Consider the following 24,575-nt stretch of genomic DNA (forward strand, 5'->3'; position numbering starts at 1 on the left):
TCAAAATGAGTACAATGCACTAATAAAAGAAAATTGCCCCCAAAGGTGTAAAAAGCCTTTAATTTATTTTAGTAATTCAATTTAGAAAGTGAATTATATAGACTCATTACACACAGAGTGACCAATTTCATGCGTTTATTTATTTTAATGTTGATGATTATGACTTACAGACCAATGAAAAAAATTATGCCACTTGCCACCAGTTTGGCCATATTTCAGAGCTGCAACATCACTGGAGTGCCCAAAAGCACAAGGTGTGCAATACTCAGAGACATGGCCAAGGTAAGAAAGGCTGAAAGACGACCACCACTGAACAAGACACACAAGCTGAAACGTCAAGACTGGGCCAAGAAATATCTCAAGACTGATTTTTCTAAGGTTTTATGGACTGATGAAATGAGAGTGAGTCTTGATGGGCCAGATGGATGGGCCCGTGGCTGGATTGGTAAAGGGCAGAGAGCTCCAGTCCGACTCAGACGCCAGCAAGGTGGAGGTGGAGTACTGGTTTGGGCTGGTATCATCAAAGATGAGCTTGTGGGGCCTTTTCGGGTTGAGGATGGAGTCAAGCTCAACTCCCAGTCCTACTGCCAGTTTCTGGAAGACACCTTCTTCAAGCAGTGGTACAGGAAGAAGTCTGCATCCTTCAAGAAAAACATGATTTTCATGCAGGACAATGCTCCATCACACGCGTCCAAGTACTCCACCGCGTGGCTGGCAAGAAAGGGTATAAAAGAAGAAAATCTAATGACATGGCCTCCTTGTTCACCTGATCTGAACCCCATTGAGAACCTGTGGTCCATCATCAAATGTGAGATTTACAAGGAGGGAAAACAGTACACCTCTCTGAACAGTGTCTGGGAGGCTGTGGTTGCTGCTGCACGCAATGTTGATGGTGAACAGATCAAAACACTGACAGAATCCATGGATGGCAGGCTTTTGAGTGTCCTTGCAAAGAAAGGTGGCTATATTGGTCACTGATTTGTTTTTGTTTTGTTTTTGAATGTCAGAAATGTATATTTGTGAATGTTGAGATGTTATATTGGTTTCACTGGTAAAAATAAATAATTGAAATGGGTATATATTTGTTTTTTGTTAAGTTGCCTAATAATTATGCACAGTAATAGTCACCTGCACACACAGATATCCCCCTAAAATAGCTAAAACTAAAAACAAACTAAAAACTACTTCCAAAAATATTCAGCTTTGATATTAATGAGTTTTTTGGGTTCATTGAGAACATGGTTGTTGTTCAATAACAAAATTAATCCTCAAAAATACAACTTGCCTAATAATTCTGCACTCCCTGTATTCTTAACTTCAAGTACTCATAGTTTCACTCATAGGCCCCTACCTACGCTAACATCTTCATGGCGGAGGTGGAGAATAGACTAGTGTACCAGTCAACATTTAAGGAGAGTGCCCTGTGCTGGTGGTGTTATATCGACGATGTCTTTCTGATTTGGTGCAATACTCTTAAGGAACTGGAGAGGTTCCATCAACATTTGAATACAGGGATACCTGGGTTGCAATTTACTAAAGTGGTGTCATGTGAGCAGTTGCAGTTTTTGGATGTGTTGGTGTATATTAAAGATGGCCAAATTGGACTGATCTATACCAAAAAGCTACTGATAGAAACAATTTACTTAAATTTGATAGTTGCCATCCAAAACGAATGATAGAGTCACTCCCCTGGAGTCAATTACTCCGGGTGAGGAGGAAAGTATCCGATGAACAACAATCGAACTTGAGAATTGATGAGATGCGCAAAAAATTTAAGCCAGGGGTTATCCACAGACATTATTACACAGAACACTCGAAAGGGCGATCCATACAAAAAGGGAAACCACTCTAATAAGTACACCAGAAAACAGGGACACAGGTAAGATCCCATTTGTGTCCACATATGGCACTTATAGTGGCCCTATAGCGAGGATAATAAAGAAGGAGTGGCATATTTTGCAGAGGGGTTTACCCAAAGGGAAGGAATTTCAGACACAACACTTAATGGCATATAAGAGACAACCTAATCTAAGGGATAATTTGGTGAAATCGGACATAGGAAGTACAAAAGGAGAAAGCCAATGATATCTGGCTCCACGTAGGTTAGGCAACTTTCCATGTTTAGGTTGCTGCAATTGCGGCAACATGATCAAAGGGAATACCTTTGGACATCCCTACGCTGGCCAGGTTTTTAAGATAAATGGGTATTACACCTGCAGATCTAAATACGTGGTGTATATGATTCAGTGCCCGTGTAGCATGATCTACATTGGTGAGACCAGCATGGAAATCAGAGAGAGAATTAACAAACACAAAAGCACTATTAGGAAGAAAAAGTTGGATAAACCGGTGGCAAAACATTTTGTAGAGATGGGCCATTCAATCAATCAACTTAGATTTCAGGTAATTGACTCAGTAGAAATGTTACGAAGGGGCGGAGATAGGGAGACAACACTTAGGAAAAAAGAACTGAAGTGGATATTTACTCTGAAAGCATTACAACCATATGGATTCAATTTGGAGTTTAATGTAGGTAGCATCAGATAATTGAGGTATATCTATCATTAGAGTGTAAGATTAGGTCTGTGTTTTGAAGTTGTTTTTAATATGTCTTGTCTATTTTCAGATTTTTTTTGTGTTTTATAGGTTATGGTCTGGATGCACCTGGAACCTCTTAAGTCATCGCGATTTATAAGTATATTTTTGAGTAAAAATTTACTAGTTTATAGATGGGACAATCTGCTAGTGGAAACTATTTCTGTGGAACTATGAGTACTTGAAGTTAAGAACAGATGCACATATATCAAATAAATTGTGAGTGATCCATGTGAACGGCGTGGGATCACGTGATGCCGCTAGGTTTGGTTTTCTGGCAAGGCTGTTGCGCCAGGACCTTTGGCGGTATCACGTGATCGGCGTATGTGTGGACATGTGATCGAAGCGGGATCACATGGATGGACATGTGATCGGTGCAGGGTCACTTGGTGCAGTTGCGTCACAGTGTCGGAGGACACGTGACATTGGTTCCTACACATGATTGGTCAGAATAAAGACGATTCCCATTGAGCGCGGAGCATGCGCAGTATAGTCTATGGAGCGCTAGGCAGGCTTTGTACATAGAGGCAATGAGTATGCGCAGTAGAACTTTTAGAACGCCAAGCGGACTTCTATACAAATGCAATGAGATGTCCAGCTGCATCCACTTTTTAAGGAAAAATACGTGTGCACAGATTGGCTATGTATAATGACACTGAAGTATTGCACAGATGGTATAGGTGAACTTTTTTGTACACAGCTTTTATCTATTTGTAATTAGGCATTTTATTGGTAGATGGGGGATGGGAGGAGCGATTTTGTGTGTTTTATATAGCCCTATTGAACACTTCTTTGTTAGCTTGGTAAAGGCTACTATGTAGCCCAAACGTTGCTGTAACCAGACCGTGTGTACTGTCTCATGCACCGTGTGTGAATAAAGCCTTATTGGATTGGAGATGCTGCCGTTGTATCTTTTGTGGTTGATGACGTTATAATCCCTATGGATCAGGGTAATTGGACTGGCTGATGCATTCCATATATTTCATAATTCAAGGTATTGTGTGCTGCTCTATATATATTTCATTGACTCCAATTGTAGTCCACTCCTTGTGAATCTCCCCAAAATTCATGAATGGACAAACAAGGCTGCGGTTATCCCTGTTACTTGTGCACCTTTTTCTACTGCATTTTTTCCTTCCACTCAAGTTTCCATCAATAACCATGGATACAGCACTCATTGCCTGCCTTCCTCATGATTGTGCAGCCTACTGAACCAGACTGAGGGACTATTTAAATGCTTAGGAAACCTTTGCAGGTGTTTTGTGTTGAAAAGTGGTTATTTGTTTCACCTCATATATTAAAAGTTGCACACCACTTTTAAAATGTGACATTTTAAAATATAAACCTGATTATCCGCTAATTTCTCTCTATTTGCGTCATTTTAACACCAATGGCATTAGAATGCTACTTTTTTAAACTTAAATGCGCCATTTCAGCCACTACCCCTGCCAGACCACAATTTAGACATTTTAAACATATTTGCGATTTTTGAAGCATATTTGTGACATTTACAGTGGTAAATTGCGACTTTTGTCTCAGACTCAGGATGTTTTCATTATTGTTTTGTTTTAGTTGTATGTAAGTTTACTGTCAAAACCCTGCTGTTTAGCTCATTTCTATTTCAAAAAATAAGTGCACCCTGTTTTAATACTTACCTATCACTTGTTCCCACGAGTTGGTTTTCTTTTCATAAATGCGACTTTTTGACAAAAAGTAACATCTTTCTGCAATAAATGCGACTTTTTACACAAAACACCACCACATAAGCTGGCTTAATTGTCCACAACATTTGGAGTTATTTCTGTCGATAAGAGGATGATAAATGAGGCGTAATATGCGCCAATTTGGTAGCCCCACCGACTTTGACATTTATACAGTTGCAAGAAAAAGTATGTGAACCCTTTGGAATGATATGGATTTCTGCACAAATTGGTCATAAAATCTGATCTGATCTTCATCTAAGTCACAACAATAGACAATCACAGTCTGCTTAAACTAATAACACGCAAATAATTAAATGTTACCATGTTTTTATTAAACACACCATGTAAACATTCAAAGTGCGTGAACCCCTAGACCAGGGCTGGCCAACCTGCGGCTCTCCATCTGTTGTAAAACTACAACTCCCACCATTCCCTGCTGTAGGCTGATAGCTGTAGGCAGACTGGGCATGCTGGGAGTTGTAGTTTTGCAACAGCTGGAGAGCTGCAGGTTGGCCAGCCCTGCCCTAGACTAATGACATCTCCGAGAGCTAATTGGAGTGAGGTGAAAAACACACACCAGTTCTGGGTTTGCTTTTCACAAGAAGCATTGCCTGATGTGAATGATGCCTCGCACAAAAGAGCTCTCATAAGACCTGCGATTTAGAATTGTTGACTTGCATAAAGCTGGAAAGGGTTATAAAAGTATCTCCAAAAGCCTTGCTGTTCATCAGTCCACGGTAAGACAAATTATCTATAAATGGAGAAAGTTCAGCACTGCTGCTGCTCTACCTAGGAGTGGCCATCCTGTAAAGATGACTGCAAGAGCACAGCGCAGACTGCTCAATGAAGTGAAGAAGAATCCTAGAGTGTCAGCTAAAGACTTACAAAAGTCTCTGGCATATGCTAAGATCCCTGTTAACGAATCTATGATACGTAAAACACTAAACAAGAATGGATTTCATGGGCGGATACCACAGAGGAAGCCACTGCTGTCCAAAAAAAACATTGCTACACGTTTACAGTTTGCACAAGAGCACCTGGATGTTCCACAGCAGTATTGGCAAAATATTCTGTGGACAGATTAAACTAAAGTTGAGTTGTTTGGAAGAAAAACACAACACTATGTGTGGAGAAAAAGAGGCACAGCACACCAAAATTACAACCTCATCCCAACTGTGAAGTATGATAGTGGGAGCATCATGGTTTTGGGCTGCTTTGCTGCCTCAGGGCCTGGAGGGATTGCTATTATCGAAGGAAAAATGAATTCCCAAGTTTATCAAGACATTTTGCAGAATGTAAGGCCATCTGTCCACCAGCTGAAGCTCAACAGAAGATGGGTGTTGCAACAGGACAACGACCGAAATTATAGAAGTAAATCAACAACAGAATGGCCTAAACAGAAGAAAATACGCCTTCTGGAGTGGCCCAGTCAGAGTTCTGACCTCAACCCGATTGAGATGCTGTGGCATGACCTCAAGACAGCGATTCACACCAGACATCCCAAGAATATTGCTGTACTGAAACAGTTCTGTAAAGAAAGGAATGGTCAAGAATTACTCCTGACCGTTGTGCACGTCTGATCTGCAACTACAGGAAATGTTTGGTTGAAGTTTTTGCTGCCAAAGGAGGTTCAACCAGTTATTAAATCCAAGGGTTCACATACTTTTTCCACCTGCACTGTAAATGTTTACATGGTGTGCTCAATAAAAACATGGTAATTTTTTGTGTTATTAGTTTAAGCAGACTGTGATTGTCTATTGTTGTGACTCAGATGAAGATCAGATCACATTTTATGACCAATTTGTGCAGAAATCCATATCATTCCAAAGGGTTCACATACTTTTTCTTGCAACTGTAACTCATTTCTGGTGTGATGCATTCTTTATGGTGAAAATTCTGGAGAAAACAGTTAATATATTTGGCACAAATCAAAACGCCATTCTTTTTGGCACATTTTACACCATAATTCTGGCGCAACATGCTTAGTAAATGTCCCCCAATGAGTCTACAACATTGAATTTTTTTCACAAGTATTTCAGAAAATGAGAATATAGCTTTTGGGTTTTCATTAGCTGTAAGCATTGATCATCAACATTAAAATAAATAAATGTTTGAAATAGCTCACTCTGTGTGTAATGAATCTATATAATATGAATTGAATTACAGAAATAAATGAACTTTATGATGATATTCTAATTTATTGAGATGCACCTATATCACACTTTAAGGTCCCTTGCAGGCGAGCGTGTCCGGATTAGGTCCGGATGCATTGCGTCTGCGATCAGGGAAAATCGTGCGAGTAGGCACGCAATTTCAGTCAGTTTTGACTGCGATTGCATTCCGATGTTCAGTTTTTATCCCGCGGATGCAATGCGTTTTGCACGCACGTGATAAAAAACTGACTGTGGTACCCAGACCTGAATCCGAACTTCTTCACTGAAGTTCGGGTTTGGGTTAGGTGTTCTGTATATTTTATTATTTTCCCTAGAAAATAACAGCATTCTTAAAATAGAATGCTTACTAAAATGTGGCTTTAGGGGTTAATAAAAAAAATAATAATTAAATAACCTCATCCTGTTGTTTGCGCAGCCGGCATCTTCTTCTTTCTTCTTCTTTCAGGACCTGCCAAAGGACTTTTGATGACGTAATCGCGCTCACCACGTTGTGAGCGCGATTACGTCATCAAAGGTCCTTCGGCAGGTCCTGAAAGAAGAAGATGCCGGCTGTGCGAACAACAGGATGAGGTGAGTTAATTTTTATTTATTTATTAACCCCTAAAGCCACATTTTAGTAAGCATTCTGTATTAAGAATGCAGTTATTTTCCCTTATAACCATGTTATAAGGGTCAGGGAAAATAATACAGTAAATTTACTTTTATCAATTTACTTACATCATCTCCTAGCAACCATGCGTGAAAATCGCACCGCATCCGCACTTGCTTGCGAATTTCATGCAGACCCATTCATTTCTATGGGGCCTGCTTTGTGTAAAAAACGCAGAATATAGAACATGCTGCAATTTTCACGCAACGCTCAAATGATGCGTGAAAATCACCGCTCATCTGAACAGCCCTATTGAAGTGAATGGGTCAGGATTCAGTGCGGGCGCAATGCGTTCACCTCACGCATTGCCCCCGCACGGAATTCTCACGCATTGCAAGCCATCACAGCAACATATTATAAATCATCATCATCAATATACCCAAGAGGGTATTCACAAACCTGTATTTTCTGTTGGCATTTTATCGGAAGAATTTTCTGGAATTTCAGGGACATTGCTCTGGTTAGCAGTAGAATTACCTTCAACCTTTCCATCTGTGAACCACATCAAGCAAAATGTAAATGCACTTTATGAATAATTACATAAACAATTCAGATCTGATTTAAATCTTTACAACTTGATTTGTTGTGACCTGTAGAGCTACTCACATGATATAGTCATATGTTACCATGGTTATGGTGTTCTTATATACTAATATGTGATTCCAAAAAATGTCTGACTGGCTTAGGCTACTTTCACACTAGCGGCAGGACGGATCCGACAGGCTGTTCACCCTGTCGGACCCGTCCTGCCGCTACTTCGAGTTTAAATTTGATAACACGTCGATCGTCACAGGTGTTGAATTCCTCCAAGGTCCCAAACATTAGGCATTCATCGGACAGAAAAGGCTTTATATGCTGCTGTATTTACATAAGACAGGGACCATTATTTGTTCTGTGTGGTGGCGGATATGTGTGGGCTGGCATGCGGAAATTCAATTACACGTGGTCGTCACAGGTGTTGAATTCCTCCGAGATCCATGCCTCGTTCATTTTTAGAAATGTTAGGTAGTCCACACTGTCGTGAGCTAGGCTGGTGCGCTTATTGGTCATGATCCCCCCTGCTGCGATGAACATCCTTTTGGACAGGACACTCGACAAGGGTCAAGCCAAGAGTTCCATGGCAAATTGTGCCAGCTCTGGCCACAGGTCAAGCCTGCACACCCAGTAGTCAAGGGATTCCTTGCTTCTCAGAGCGTCCACATCGGCCGTTAACCCGATGTAGTCGGACACCACATAGCCACTGATGAAAGGGTGTAGACCCTGAAACGCGTTTGGTGCCGTTCTGGACTTTCATTAAGGAAATATTAACGCTTGTATGGAATGCCGATACTACAACCCTAAAGACACCTGCATCTCTGGAACTAAATGAGAGCAGATACGGAGGGAAAGTAGGACCCAGGAGACTGAGGACGGCTTCCAGGAAGTAGCTGCAGAGTCACGTGGGACGCTACGTTTGACTCGGACATTTCGCGGGACGCCGCGATAGCTAACAGCAACATCACAAGGCTGTGTCGGCTGACATAGGAGAAAGTCGGAGACTTCAGAAGCGGTAACGTACACATAAGTACAAGTAACACTGTGCAGTGCAGGATAGTCTATTTGCTCCTAATTAGACATACCCTGCTACCTACCAGCAGCGTTGTTTGCCCTCATATCTGGAGTGTTTGGGACACTGCAATAAATGTGGATTTATGAGCTATCAACTCTGCAAAATAGGAGAGACATTGTAACAAATGTGGATTTACTAGCTCCATACCAGTGATATTGTGCATTGAACCTCACCTATATTACAATTATCCTGTTTATAGTCGATCTATCTACAACTTGGAGCTTTTTTCGACGTAACAGGCTTGTGCAATCTAGCAAGGACATCCACAAGTGTTAACATACGGGCTATATATCAGAGTGGATATATGTTTGCCTATCTTGGCATTTTATCTCATTTTATGTGATTTTATTTTTGATATTTTAACTGTATTATTGTGTGACATTCCTTTATTTAAGTGGACATCCGTGTAATAAATTCCATATATTCCCATATAGCGAGTGCCCTTCTCCTATCCATTTTTCTAGCTACCTGTTGGCCTTGATCCGTAGGGCAGCTGTCGATGGGTTGGCTGCAAGAATGATCTCATATCCGAAGTGAACAACGCATCTTCAAACCGCCCTCTTCTTGTATGCGCTGTAGGATTGGTACTCGCAACAGTTTCTCTGTGGGTGGAAATTCCTCTGCCAACGCCCGCAACAGCCGAATGCAGCATCTCTCGAAGCAAGGCCTGGAAATGCTGCATTTTGACAGCCCTCTGTTATGCTGGTAACATGTCCGCCATTTTGTGTTTGTACCAGGGGTCTAAGTACGTTGCCACCCAGTGCTGGTCCTTGCCATTTTTCAAACACTGGAGCATGAAGGCCCCCATTTGCACTAAATTGGAAGCGGTGGAGAGGCCTGGCTCCTGCTCATCACTCAGGAGAATGTCGTCCTCGGTCTCCTCCCCCCATCCACGGACAACACAAGGGATCCCAGAAAAGTTTAAAGCCTGCTCTTCTTGCTCCTCCTCCTCCTCCTCCCCCCAGGCACCATCCTCCTCTGACTCCTCTTCAGACTCCTGCTGACTTGTCTCAGATGGAGTAGCCCCCCTGGGAATTCATTCAGCATTGCGACTTCTTCATCTTCCTGCCCCTCGACGGCTTGATCAATGACACGACGCAATGCACGCTCCAGAAAGAAGGGCTAAGGTACGATGTCACTGATGGCGCTGTGGCTGCAACTGACCAGTTTGGTGATCTCATCAAATGGCCGCATAAGTCTGCATGTATCGTGCATAAGTAGCCACTGGCGTGGTGAAAAAGAAAAAGAAATCCCCAGAACCTGTCCTGCCGCAGAGTTTGTACAGGTAGTCATTAACGGCACAAGGTGGAGTTCCAGCGCGTCAGGCAGTCACAAATCAGACTTCTGACTGGCAAATGGTGTTGCTGCTGAACGTCAGCAAGGCGAGCCATGACTGTGTAAGATCTAAAATGGGCAGAGATTTTCCTGGCCTGCCGCAAGATGTCCTGGACCCCGGGTTATTTGGCAATGTATCACTGCACGACTAAGATCGTGTGCCATGCATGGCACGTGTGTCATTTTGCCCTGTTTCAGCACGCTAAGCAGATTGGCACCGTTGTTGCACATGTAACATCCCAGAGTATGTCACTAAACTCTTTCTCCCTGCTGCAGCATGTCAGGTGTATATGTATATTGTCATCTTGTGTGATCTAACAATGCATTTTCCATTATATGTATTTTCCAGGTCTGTATAATGTATTTGCTGTAATTTCCATGTACACCAGCAGGTGGCAGCAATATGTTCAGCAGACCTTAGCCAGTTTAGTGTTGCTAGATTGGAATAGTTCATTCCAGTCTAGCTCCCCCCTCTTTGAGGAGGAGTGGAATGTTCCCACATCCTACCTCATGACGAGGAGAGGAAGTTAGGTAGAGTGTACCAGCTACCCCTGCTAGGGGAAGGCTGTGTTGGTAGGAGCTCCCAGAAACAGGGATCCCAACCTAGGATCCAGCCTCGGCTGAGGCCAAGGATCACTCTTTTCAGCCTGAGTCTTCTACCTCAGCTGGTGACAAAGCAACAGCACCTCCAGATCTACAGACCTCCAGGACAAAATATACCCTGCGAACAGAACTGTGAGTACAGATCCAGAGATCAGGAGAAGCCAAATTCCTCCTCAGCTAGTCAGGCCCACAAGAAGCAGAAGACAGAGCAGAAGATAGATACCTGCCAGATTCTCTAGGCATATGAATAGAAGCAGAATACCTATTGATTCCTGCCACATATTGCCAATACCTGCTGGGACCCAAGACCTATGCTGTAACTCGTATGGATTCAAGCTGCCATTAAGTAAAGACAAGTTGGATTATATCTCAAGTCTGGATCTCATTTACTTCTACTACAACCCTCAATTACTCCTACTAACAACACTCAATTTATTGCAAGTGAGCCAGGATCCAGGAGTCCAGTCGTGCCAAGGTAGGAGACACCGTTGACACCATACCTACTACACAGAGACATTATCCCCCTTTGGCATTCCTCACCTGGTACGTGAGTTGTTACATCTTAAAGGGCCCTGTTACAGTACCTGTGCAAGCTGCAATTGGCGTCACGAACTACTCATAGACTTATATGCACATATCCTGACCCACTGCAACATTGGCCACCGTACCAGTGTCCTGCTTATTGCACACACCACTTTACCAACTGTCAAATTCAGTGGGGATAGCCACTGATCGGCCTGTGACCACAGAGCTGAAAGCAGTGCAGGACCGGTGTGGCTCTTGGCTTCCAGACACAACAGCCACAGCACAGCATGGCAACGTCTCACCTGGCACATCAAATAGGTTCTGGGGAGCCGTGGGGGGTGCAGCAGAAGAGGAAGTAGCAGTGGAAAAGGAGGAGTCAGCCGAGGAGGAGACTGAGGATGGAGTAGGAGGAGGAGAAGAGGCAGGCCTGCATGCAATCCATGGCAGTAACACCAAATCCACACGGGTGCCCCAGGTTGCATGCTTGACAAGCATCAGAAGGTTCACCCAGTCGGCAGTAAAAGTTATGTACCTTCCCTGCCCGTGTTTGCTAGACCACGTGTCTGTGGTCGGATGTATCTTGGCACTGACACTGTGTGCCAGAGATACATTCACTTGCCGCTGAACATGGCCATATAGCTCTAGGATGCCCTTCTGGGAGAAATATTTCCTTCCGGGGACCTTCAATTGCGGCGTGCCAATGGCCACAAATTTACTAAAGGCCTCCGAGTCCACCAGTTTATATGGCAGTAAATGGCGGGCTAGCAGTTCCGAAAAGCCGTCAGTCAGCCGTTAGGCAAGAGGATTATTCGGCGTCATCAACTTTTTACGTTCGAACATTTGTGCCATGGAAGCCTGTCTTTTGCCAGATGAACGCGACGATGGCACGGTGGAAGGTGGGGTGGAGGACAAATGGGAGGAGAGAGGAGAAGGAGAAGAGGCAGGACGTGGAGCGCCGGCAGTGTGGCTTTGTGGGTTCTGACGGTGTTGCTCACACTGGGCTCGGTGATGGGAGGCCAGGTGCCTTCTTAAGGCGGTCTTCCCTAAGTGAGAGTTGGGCTTACCGCGACTTATGCGTTGACAGCACAGGCTGCAGATGGCAACACTATTGTCAGTAGCTGACACATTAAAAAAAGCCCACACTGCGGAGCCATGTATCGGCGTTCTGGGAGCATCAGATGTGACCGTGCATGGTGGATGGCTTGCTGCACAATACAAATGCACTATATAGAAAGTATATTATAGGTATATCACACCCCTGCCTCAATTAGTTTTTTGGGGGGGAACTGGTATATCACACCAGTTTCAATTCGTTGTTCCAATAGCGTTTGTCCCTCTGTATAGCTGCGGTATCTCAGCAGATCCGCACACAAATGCTGCACAATACAAATGCACTATATAGAAATTATATTATAGATATATCATACCCCTTCCTCAATCAGTTTTTTTGGGGGGCAACTGATATATCACACCAGTTGCAATTAGTTGTTCCAATAGTGTTTGTATGTCTGTATAGCTGCGGTATCCTAGCAGAACCGCACACAAATGCTGCACAATACAAATGCACTATATAGAAAGAATATTATAGTTATATAACACCCCTGCCTCAATCAGTTTCTTTGGGGGGCAACTGGTATATGACCCCAGTTGCAATTAGTTGTTCCAATAGCGGTTGTCCCTCTGTATAGCTAAGGTATCTCAGCAGAACTGCACACAAATGCTGCACCATACAAATGCACTATATAGAAATTATATTATAAGCATATCACACCCCTGCTTCAATCAGTTTTTTTGGGGGGCAACTGGTATATCACCCCAGTTGCAATTAGTTGTTCTAATAGCATTTGTCTTTCTGTATAGCTACGGTATCTCAGCAGAACTGCACACAAATGCTGCACAATACAAATGCACTATATAGAAAGTATATTATAGGTATATCACGCCCCTGCCTCAATCTGTTTTTTAGGGGGGCAACTGGTATATCACCCCAGTTGCAATTAGTTGTTCCAATAGCGTTTGTTCCTCTGTATAGCTGCGGTATCTCAGCAGAACCGCACACAACTGCTGCACAATACAAATGCACTATATAGAAAGTATATTATAGATATATCACACCCCTGCCTCAATCAGTTTTTTTGGGTGGAAACTGGTATATCACATCAGTTGCAATTAGTTGTTCCAGTAGCGTTTGTCCCTCTGTATAGCTGCAGTATCGCAGCAGAACCGCACACAACTGCTGCACAAATCAAATGCACTATAATATACTTTCTATGTTAGAAAGTATATTATAAGTTTATCACACCCCTCAGTATGTCACACCTATTGATAGCACACCTATACCAGTCCTTAAAAGGATGTTTGTGGCCCTATTAGCTAGCGTTTGGTGTCTCTAACAGTCTGTCCCTGCTTCACACAGCAACCTCTCCCTACACTGGCAAAAAACTGAATGTAAAATGGCGGCCAGATCGGGTTTATTTATAGGGTAGGAGGTGTGTCCATGTGCTGAAATGTCTCAATTGTCTGTCCTGTCCTACCTGATGGATGTGTTATGGATCAAAATTTGGCACAATGCTAAAGAATATGTCACCGGCGGACATCGCCATTTGTTCGCATGTTCGGCGAACTGCGAACGAGCAAAGTTAGCCGGGCGAACGGCAAGGCCATCTCTAATGAGGATGCATTGATGTTTTTGGTAGGCCCCCTTTCCTACTAGGCCCCTGTGTTAAATCCTCACTAGATGCAGGCTATATTAATCTGCAGTCAGTCTGAGTTGCCTTAGAGAACATTTAGGATTTAACCGTTTTTTGTTCTCATGAAGCAAGTCCAGGAGGAGCCGTAACAGGGATGGGAGTAGTATGGTCTCTGGTTGTAACAGTTGATCACAGTGGCCTTCCTCACACCGTTGCTTCCTAGGGCTGTGCAGTGAAAGAAGGGTGCATCTTTTTTTCCCCAACGGCAAGCCGTGGTTCTGGGGCTCCTGCCTGATTGTAGTCAGGGTGCCTGTGATGCCGAGAGTTTGTATGGTTGTAAGGCGGGGCATGTAGCGTGCAATGGCTGGTGTATGTTGAAGGAGTCAGTTACCAGGCCAAATGTAACAGAATAAATGTCTCTCTTTACTTGAGTGCAAAATGGGAGTTGTGGTACATCCAACAATAGCAAAACACAGTTTCCACAATATACAGTGTGGATCTCCCCAGATGGTTTTGTATGGATTTGAGCACAATGAAAATTATTGTACTCTTTCCTCTTTATGTTTCTCAAGTCTCTTCCTGCAGAGTCTATGGCTGGCAATCTCACTTTTGCAATTGTACCTGTAATTTGTAACTGATGCACACAAAAGATACGACCAGCCAAGTTGTGTCCAAGTGTAAAGGGTGTCTTAACAGCATTCCCCTCATTTCAGTCTAAATAGCTTATACAGCAGGATACCTTATTGATTCCAATGCTCAGCTCTCAACTCTGTATAGTCCGCAAGGGGTGGATCGATGATCCACACCCAAGCTTCCTGCAAAGGCTGAGCCAGGATTGTTAACCCTGGCTGTGCTTCCCATTACCATACTGGATAACAGCCTAAACTGGATGGACACATGTTTTTTTTTTTTCATCCTTACAAACTATGTTAGTATACTGGGTATACAAGACATAAAATGATGTTAAATAGCATGACAAGCATTAAACAGCAAACAGTTGTCAGGTCTCCACCCTCTGGGTACTGCACTCAGAAGTATGCACACATATGAATGTGTATTTGCATAAACCAGTCTTTTATACAAACATAAATCAAAGTGTGACTATAAAAGCTCACAGTATGGTAAAATACCCAGTGTAGTTCATATTCTGCTAGATATTTTACAACCTGGCAGACATTCATCTGTGATTTATGCAAGAATAAAGATCATGAAAATTCTATTTGTCTGTGCATGCTTCTACTACTAAGTACATATTTTATACGGATGAAGATAATTATTGTCATTTCACATGCACTTTCTCATTCTGTTTTCATTATGTAGCTTTCCTCAGCAGTAGAGATTCATTTTCACAGAGTAACATTTAGAAATATGCCACAGGTATCTCACAAAAGTTCCTGATAGACGTATCTTTTGGAGTGGAGCCACACATACAGTTTAGTTTTTGATGCTTTCTTTTTTTTTTTTTTTTATAATCAAAAGAAAGGAATGATGCTTCTCCTTCTTTCTGGATCAACTTATGACTTTAGCTGGAAAACTGCATCTGAAACTAGACTGCAAACTGCATAAAAACTGTTTCAACCAGCCAAGCTGGAGCATGGTTTCAGAGCTCTGGGCTGACTGAGCCAAAAGAAGCTACTATAAACAACTATAAAGCAGCATTTAGGTCAAATTTAGAGTCCACAAAACTGTAAGACCGTAAACCCGGGAGGGACCCCCAGGATACAGCAAATTCATGGAATAAGGAAAGCGACACGGACACCAGCTCCTGATGCAAATAAAATAGAAACTTTAATGAAACTATAACAGTAATAATAACAGTAGTTACAGAAAGTATATCACTTACAATTTCAAAATACAGTGAATACCACAAAGTTACATTCTCTTCCCTTAACCCCCAAACAACACTGTTTCACGTGCCCTCAATACTCTCAACCTAGACGCTGAAGTAGCCTTGTAGTGTAGCAACAACGGAGTGTCCAGAATACCCTATACCCCAGGCTCAGAGTCACGGTCCCAGCCCAACTGAACAACCCTACCCAACCCTGCAGAACCTGTACTCTGACTCTCTGTTCCGATCAGCTTACTGACGCCGATACTCATTCCTAGTGATGAGCGCAGGGGTCATATTCGAATTCGCAATATTTCGCGAATATTTTGTAGAATATTCGTCGAAAATTCGCAAAATCAAAAATTCGCGATTTTTTTTTTACTTGAAAAATCGGAAAGGTAATGATTGTGTAATATGCGAATTTTCGGATTCTAATTTTTTATTGAGAATTTTTCAACTTACAACTATTAGACAAAGAAGATTATAGCACTATATTAGCTAAATTGCTCTATATTCGATTTTTTTTCGAATATTCTCTATAGTGCTATAACTTTGTTTTTTCGAATATTCGTAATATTCAAAAACAAGAATATATAGCAATATAGCGAATATTCAAAAAAAACGAATATAGAGCAAAATTCGCAAACACTACTACTCCTAAAGTCAAGTATATTGCAGCCTTCTTATTGGCCCACAAGCTAGAAGCAGTGAGGGATCATGTGTACTGATAAAAAAAAAAATAATCGAAAAAAAAATAATCGAAAAAATAAAATAAAATAAAATTCGAATATTCAAAATTATGAATATATGTAACTATATTCGAAATATTCGCGAATTTTCGAAGTACCTATATTCGCGATAAAAATTCTAAATTCGAATATTCGTGATCAACACTACTCATTCCTACGAACAGAATCCGGATCCACATTGTCCTCTCATGCAGCTCACAAAATGGCGGACTGCTTCTTCTCCAAGCTGAACAACTTCACCTTTTATGGCACCCCCAACAGTTCCAAGGCTCTTCCAGCCTTTCGGGAACCGGTCCTCCCTCTCTCTCTCTCTCTCTCTCTCTCTCTGAAGCCCTCTGGAATGCTGACCCTGGCCTGATCTTTATCCGATGGCGACTTACACCAACTCGCAGGTCCTTAAAATCCACCATGAGACCTCACAGGGTCTGTAACCACATTCCACGGTCCAATTGACCTTCCGGGAACCAATCCTTTCTTCCTTGTGCAACATCTGAATTGCTGACAGGCATCAGTCACTTCTGACAGTGACTTTGACCGCTCCACGTCTCACAGACCCGAGGATGGCACTGGATCCTGTCTTCCAGCCTCTGCACAAACATGTCTGCTCAGGTCACCTTTTCCTGCTCTGTCTGGCACACACAGCAGCATGAGTCATCAGCATGCGTCATCATCTGTTTTGCATATTCAAATCCTAGAGTGTGCTGGCTGTAGCTGCAAAACAGTGGCCTCTAGTGCCCAAAATGCCAAATGACAGTTTTAGAAACAGCATTCAAGAAACAGTGGCTGTTTCTCCATCTTACAAAACCACCACCTCACTAGTACTTATCTTCAGTAACATAATCAGAATGACTGCAGGAAAGAAGAATAGGCACCTAAGAAATTGACTCAATTCTCTTCAAAACAGAATGTGTCTGAAGTGCTACTTCATTAGCTTGTTCTGTCAGCCCAGCATATAACCTCTCAGAAGACCCAATCTAGTCACAAAACATATCAACAGTAAATAAATCTTCCAAAGGGGGCTCTTCCAAGGCTTGGAATATGACAAGGGAAAATAGCCAAGCTAAATATTCATCCATATACAGCTGTTTTGAGGTGTTTGTCCCTCATCAGAATGGAGTAGGATTCTGGCTGGCTGAGTGAATGAGATGCCTTGGACACAGCTGGTCTGCTTAAGGAGAGCCACTGCTAAAGAGTACTCAGGAATAAATCTTCTTTTGAATATACACACATGTACAAAATTGTTGGTACACTTCTGGTAAAGAAAGAAAAAGCCAAAATGGTCAGTGAAATTACTCAAAACTGACAAAAGTAATACTAAATGAAAAGTTTACTGAAAATGAACTATTGAAAATCAGACAATGCTTTTGATTTGTGGTTCAACAGAATAATTTATAAAGAAAACTAATGAAACTGGCCTGGACCTTAACTTAATATTTTGTTGCACAACGTTTTCAAGCAATTACTGCAAACAAGTGACTTCTGTGACTCTCAACTAGACTTGTACACCTGTCCACAGGTATTTTGGCCCACTCAATTTTTGCTCCAGCTGTCTCAGGTTTGAAGGGTGCCTTTTCTCCAGACTTCATGTTTCAACTTCTTCCACAGATGTTCAATAGGGTTTAGATCAAGGCTCATAGAAAGCCACTTCAGAATAGTCCAATGCTTTCCTCTTAACTATTCTTGGATTTTTAGCCGTGTGTTTTGGGTCACTATCCTGTTGGAGGACCCATGACCTGCGACTAAGACCAAGCTTTCCAACACTAGGCAGCACATTTCACTCCAGAATGCCTTGATAGTCTTCATATTTCATTGTACTCTGCAAAGATTTAAGACACCTTGTGCCAGATGCAGCAAAGCAGCCCCAAAACATAAAAGAGCCTACTCCAAGTAGGTACAATGTTCTTTTCTTTGTATGCTTCATTTTTGCATCTGTGAACATAGAGCTGATGGGACTTGCCAAAATCTTCAGTTTTGTCTCATCTGTCCAAAGGACATTCTCGTGGAAGCATTGTGGCTTGTCAATATGCATTTTTGCAAATTCCAGTCTCCCTTTTTTATGATTTGCTTTCAACAGTGGTTTCCTCCTCGGAAACCTTTGGCTGATAGGAATGGATGGTGTGATCTGCCACTGATATACCTTGCGACTACGTCCAGGGAGGTTGGCTACAGTCCCGTAAAAATAAAAATTCTGAAAATGTATTACTTTTCTGTAAATGTAAAAAAAAAAATTTAAATGGTAAAACATATTGACTCAAATTTACCACTAACATGAAGTGAGACATGTCACAAAACTACCTCAGAATTACTTGGATAAGTAAAAGCATTCCAAAGTTATTAACACAAATAGTGACACATGTCAGATTTGTACAATTAGGCTTGGATCAAAAGTCGGGGGAGGGGGTGTAAATGGCCAAGTCAAGTTGTAATTGATGCTCAAGGCCACATGACAGGTTTTTGAGACATTGACATTTTGTGTGGAGGTATACCTGCAACGGACGCCTCCTCCCAGGGCCCTCTATATATTGCGTCCCAGGTGTAGGAAATGCGGAGTAGTATGTTGCTGCCTAAAATGTATTTTTATGTGTGTCACAGTGCTCTTAAATAAATAGGGGGGATAATTGAGGTATTTGAAGAAATAACTTGAGTCCAGACCTTGCGATGAAGGTCAATGGCAGCTTTACTTGAATAAACATTTCTCCAAACAGTTTATAGGCTTTGTCTTGGTTCCAGCATGCATTTGCATTAAACTGGCAGGCAAACTCAACTCTGCTATATCTTTCTCTCACTCTGCTGTACTGACAAGCTGACTTGGTAACTTGGCTTATTCTTTATGCTGCACTTCACTTTTTAGTCGGACTTATCTTTAGCCAAGGAATAGGTTAGAATACTGGTAGCTCCAACATGGAGTCTCAACCAGCACAGCACTGCCCCACCTCCTTCTGGTAGAAAGCAGTACTGGCCCACTTCTGATCAAAGGGGGGGGGGAATGGAATGGTGAGTTCCATTCTATCTAACTATAGCTCTGCCGTGCTTGCTGCCACCTGCTGGTGAAACAGACACATAACATGAACAGTTACATAACATTATAAATGCACAGTGTTGAGGGACCTGGAAAGATAGTAGCAAGGTGCAGAAGTGGTAACACCACTCTGGGGTGTTACATACCCACCACTGTTGTTGGATTTTGTTTCAATAAATTGTTTACATGCTTCTACTTAAAAAGGTATTAATCAGGAAAGGGTGGCTCTACTGAATATAAGGAATTCTGGTTAGGTGCACAATCTGGTGTAAACCCCCATTTACCAGATAAAATGTGATTAGTAATTAGATTGGCACTCACAAATACAAGGGTCACGCAGATGCAGCGATATTTAAAATTTATTTCCTTAAAAATCCCCTATACATAGAAATTAACACAGTATGTATTGGCCAATACTCAATTATTAAAAATTAAAAATTAAAACATTGTACATGCATTAGTCCTGAGACTCATATACAAAAACCTTAATTAAATCCACATATATACGTCTTAATTGTAAGACTGATGGTTCTTCAAATGTTACAGTTATGCAAACATCACACTTTGTATAGCTAAACCCCTTTAGAGCAAACAGAAGTAGCTGGATAACTTTCAAAAGGCTACACGATTCTGTTATAGGGACTTGAAAACTTGATATATCGAAAGTTCAGTGTACGCGTTTGTTTAAACGGCCAGTATTGTATATTCGTAGATGTTAATCGATTGAATATTCGCGTGTTGCGTTTATGTGAACTTTCTGATCGAAAAATTTGCTATAGACACAGTGAAACAATATTCATGAGGTGCTCGCGATTTTATAATGCACAAGTTCATATATGGTATTCATGCAGACTTTCTGATCCAAAAGAGTTAGTATAGGAACAATGGAACAAAGTTCATGAAGTACTCACGATTTTCTCGGCCTGTCGGTTTTTTCGGCCTTACGTGCGATTTTTATGGGCACGATAGAACAACATTCATGAAGTACTCACGATTATTTTCGACCTTACACGTATTCCATGGCTTCCGATTTACCGCATGCTGTTGGCGTGTATTACTTTCGTTACCCGAATGTCCAGGGTATATTATCGCGGAATCACCTCTGTGTCTCACTTCCTGGTTGCTTGATGTCTTTTAGCGATGGTTTGCTTGACTTTCATATCAGGCTGATCTTTTCAAGATGTTTGCTGCCGGCAGTGTTTCTTAAAGTTGTTTATTCCTCAGCTGGCACTGGAAGCCAATTTATTTGAACGAACCAAACGCGTTTCGGAGTACAATTTCTGGTCATACTCCTTCCTCAGTGGTAATTTTATGAGCCTCCATGTGCCTCTTTTATACCCTGTAAGCTCCACCCAAACAATTCAAAAAGAGCACAAAAACAGGGGTGGAATTTTCTTGTTGGACCAATAATTACAATGGACATATGACGAAAATGATAAAAATATGATAAAAATGTGCAATATATCATCCCTATCTTCTGACTAGACATTTCTGCACATTAGTACACTACCAAAACCCAAAAAACGCATGTGCGGTTTTTATGCGTTTTTCATGCGTTTTTTGTGTGTAGATGCGTTTTTTTTTGCCCAATGCTGCAAAATACTTCAGAGAATCACCCCCATGAAGCATTTCTATAGTAATATATGCCTAATCACAAAATTTACAGATTGATGTTCATTTAGTCTTAAAAACATGAAAAACTAAAAAAAACTTTCTCCAATGGTGTAGCTCAATCTACATATACTCACATCAATGGAAGGAAAGGACTTCAAACTCAAACTGGATAACTCCAATTGCTTTGTTGTACTGATATGAGGATAATATAGGGATGGAGCCTCGGAACTAAGGAAGGACCCCGAGGTCGAATAAAACACCTCCTAGGTCCTCCGTCAATTCCGGAGCCCCACCTCACAATCACAGAAATCCAAATTCTTCCATATCGGTGTTCAGACCTTGCGGTACTAGTGAGTCAAATTCAAAAATACGCCAGGATTCCAGCCTGGACATACACTTGATATGATCCCCACCTCGCCATTGTCTATTAACTTGTTCTATTGCAGCGTATGTTAGAACAGATGGATCTTTATTATGTACACTTTTAAAGTAATGGGATAAAGTATGTTTGATATCTCCTTTTCGTATATTGGCCATATGCTCTGATATACGCTTTTTCAAAGTCCTTTTAGTACGTCCCACGTACTGTTTGTTGCATGGACAAGTGATTACATAGATCACACTGCTCGAATTGCAGGTGAGAAACTCCTTGATCTGATTTATATGTCCATTGACACTCAATATCATTTCTGTGTTTTTTTTTCGGAAAGGAAATTATGGAACATGCGCTGCATGCTCCACATCTATGAAATCCTTTCAGGCCTATCCATTTTTGTACAGACAATTGTGGTTGACCTAGTTTTTTGATTGTGGGTGCCACCTGAATCCCAAGATTTGGGGCTTTAGAGAACGTTACACAGGGTTTTAATGGAATTTCCCCTCCTATGATCTTATCTTTCTGTAAATAATGCCAATGTTTGTTAACTATTTTCAGGATATCCCTGTATTGATTGTTAAATGGTATTATTAACCTCATTTGATTATTCTTTTTCGTTTTTTGGCCCTCTTCCTTATTGCCTTACATCGATGATGTAATTTTTACTTCATGAATGTTGTTCTATCGTGCCCATATAAATCGCACGTAAGGCCGAAAAAAAAGAGAGGCCGAGAAAATCGTGAGTACTTCATGAACTTTGTTCCATTGTTCCTATACTAAATCTTTTGGATCAGAAAGTCCGCATGAATACCATATATGAACTTGTGCATTAAAAAATCACGAGCACCTCATGAATATTGTTTCACTGTGTCTATAGCGAATTTTTCGATCAGAAAGTTCACATAAACGCAACATGCGAATATTCGATCAATTAACATCTACGAATATACAATACTGGCCGTTTAAACAAACGTGTACACTGAACTTTCGATATATCAAGTTTTCAAGTCCCTATAACAGAATCGTGTAGCCTTTTGAAAGTTATCCAGCTACTTCTGTTTGCTCTAAAGGGGCTTAGCTATACAAAGTGTGATGTTTGCATAACTGTAACATTTGAAGAACCATCAGTCTTACAATTAAGTCGTATATATGTGGATTTAATTAAGGTTTTTGTATATGAGTCTCAGGACTAATGCATGTACAATGTTTTAATTTTAAATTTTTAATAATTGAATATTGGCCAATACATACTGTGTTAATTTCTATGTATAGGGGATTTTTAAGGAAATAAATTTTAAATATCGCTGCATCTGCGTGACCCTTGTATTTGTGAGTGCCAATCTAATTACTAATGCTTCTACTTAAATGCCCTACTTTCATGATATAATATCATTGTAGCGGGAACTTTTTAAATTTTCCATAAATTTCACCTGAAAGCCAAATATCCCTAACTTTTAGTACTATATATGCATTAATATAAAGCTTTATTTATTCTGCTGTATTGTCTGTGAACGTTCTCATTCATCTATGTCATGGTTGGTAAATCAGTAGTAAGAGGTCAGAGCAAATGGACTTGTATTTTCTCTTGAAGACATTTCACTAGTCATCCAACTGGTTTTCTCAATTTGGAAAGCTAGTTAGATGCCTAGCAAAACGTCTTCAAGAGAAAATACAATACGTTCAGTTGCTCTGAATTATTACTATTGATATTCTGCTGTATTACTAATATTTGCTTACTTCAAGACTTTAGAATTTGCCCCCATGTAATGGTTTTGCAGTTTTCATAACTGTAGCATAACTATAAATTATAGATTCACCAAGTGGTTACTTGTTTGGTATCTCTTAGTTTTCTGGTAATATAGTTTACATTTTGCATTCCTGACGAAAGGTATTTTTTATTAGCTTTTTAATTTTCTGTAAGTGTTAATATCCAGACACTGAAACTTCTCACACTGTATGGACTGGAACATTATGAAACCATAATACATAGCCTTGACAGACTTTACATGTACTCTATAAATTCACTTCTATTAGTTCAGAAAACTGCCCAATGTGACTTAATAGCACCTGTCATAGTTTGTGAACTCATGGAAGAAAGAGAGAACAATTGACCAAAGTGTCGAGTAGAAGCGTTTGGTATTGACAGTTTTCAGATCCAGGCAATCATTTAAGCATAATGAATCATTCAGTGTATGACAGACGGTACCAATTAGCTAAGTATGAGATCTACAGATTTACTGATATAGAAGAATAGCAAGGCTAAGGATCTTAAAGTTGTAATACACTCAAATTAGAATTTATAGCAGTAATATTAACATCCAAGCCGGAGTAAAAGGCATTATTTGTTATGCTTTAAAATCATGTGTGAATTAAAACCCACAATAAATATCCAGGACAGATGTACAGTATGTCCTCATAAATGAAGATAATTACAATGGTCTGGAGACAAAAGTCTACAGGAACCAAACGTCCCCAATGTTTGTTTTCCAATTTACACAGCGGCGTTAATGAGATGTATGCCCCGATGTCTGATATCCTGGCTCCAGCCTACACTATGTTCTGTAAATGGCTGAAGCCCTCTTTATACTAGTTTCACACTAGCCTTATCAATCTCCACTGGAACAGCCTGCTGGAGGTCTCTGTATGGTCCACAGAGAGCTTCCAAAACATCAGAGGGAGCTCATTGTTAAAAGGTATCAGTCAGGAGAAGGGTACAAAAGAATTTCCAAGGCATTAGATATACCATGGAACACAGTGATGACAGTCATCATCAAGTGGAGAAAATATGGCACAACAGTGACATTACCAAGAACTGGACGTCCCTCCAAAATTGATGAAAAGACGAGAAGGAAACTGGTCTGGAAGGCTACCAAGATGCCTACAGCAACATTAAAGGAGCTGCAGGAATATCTGGCAAGTACTGGTTGTGTGGTACATGTGACAACAATCTCCCGTATTCTTCATATGTCTGGGCTATGGGGTAGAGTGGCAAGACGAAAGCCTTTTCTTACGAAGAAAAACATCCAAGCCAGGCTACATTTTGCAAAAATACATCTGAAGTCTCCCAAAAACATATGGGAAAAGGTGTTATGGTCTGATGAAACCA

The 24,575-nt window shown here is 41.2% G+C and overlaps 1 protein-coding gene across 2 annotated transcripts in view; it reads right to left on the reverse strand.

Moving 5' to 3' along the window:
- Positions 1-24,575, reverse strand: part of EMCN (endomucin) — a 504,312-nt gene that overhangs the window by 36,063 nt on the left and 443,674 nt on the right. For both annotated transcript variants that reach the window (XM_040418211.1, XM_040418210.1), the window contains one exon: positions 7,521-7,613. In XM_040418211.1, coding sequence (XP_040274145.1) covers positions 7,521-7,613 — 93 coding nt within the window. The remainder of the gene's footprint in view (positions 1-7,520; positions 7,614-24,575) is intronic.

Source organism: Bufo bufo, chromosome 2, assembly GCF_905171765.1.
Source record: "Bufo bufo chromosome 2, aBufBuf1.1, whole genome shotgun sequence".
Classification (NCBI taxonomy): Eukaryota; Metazoa; Chordata; class Amphibia; order Anura; family Bufonidae; genus Bufo; species Bufo bufo.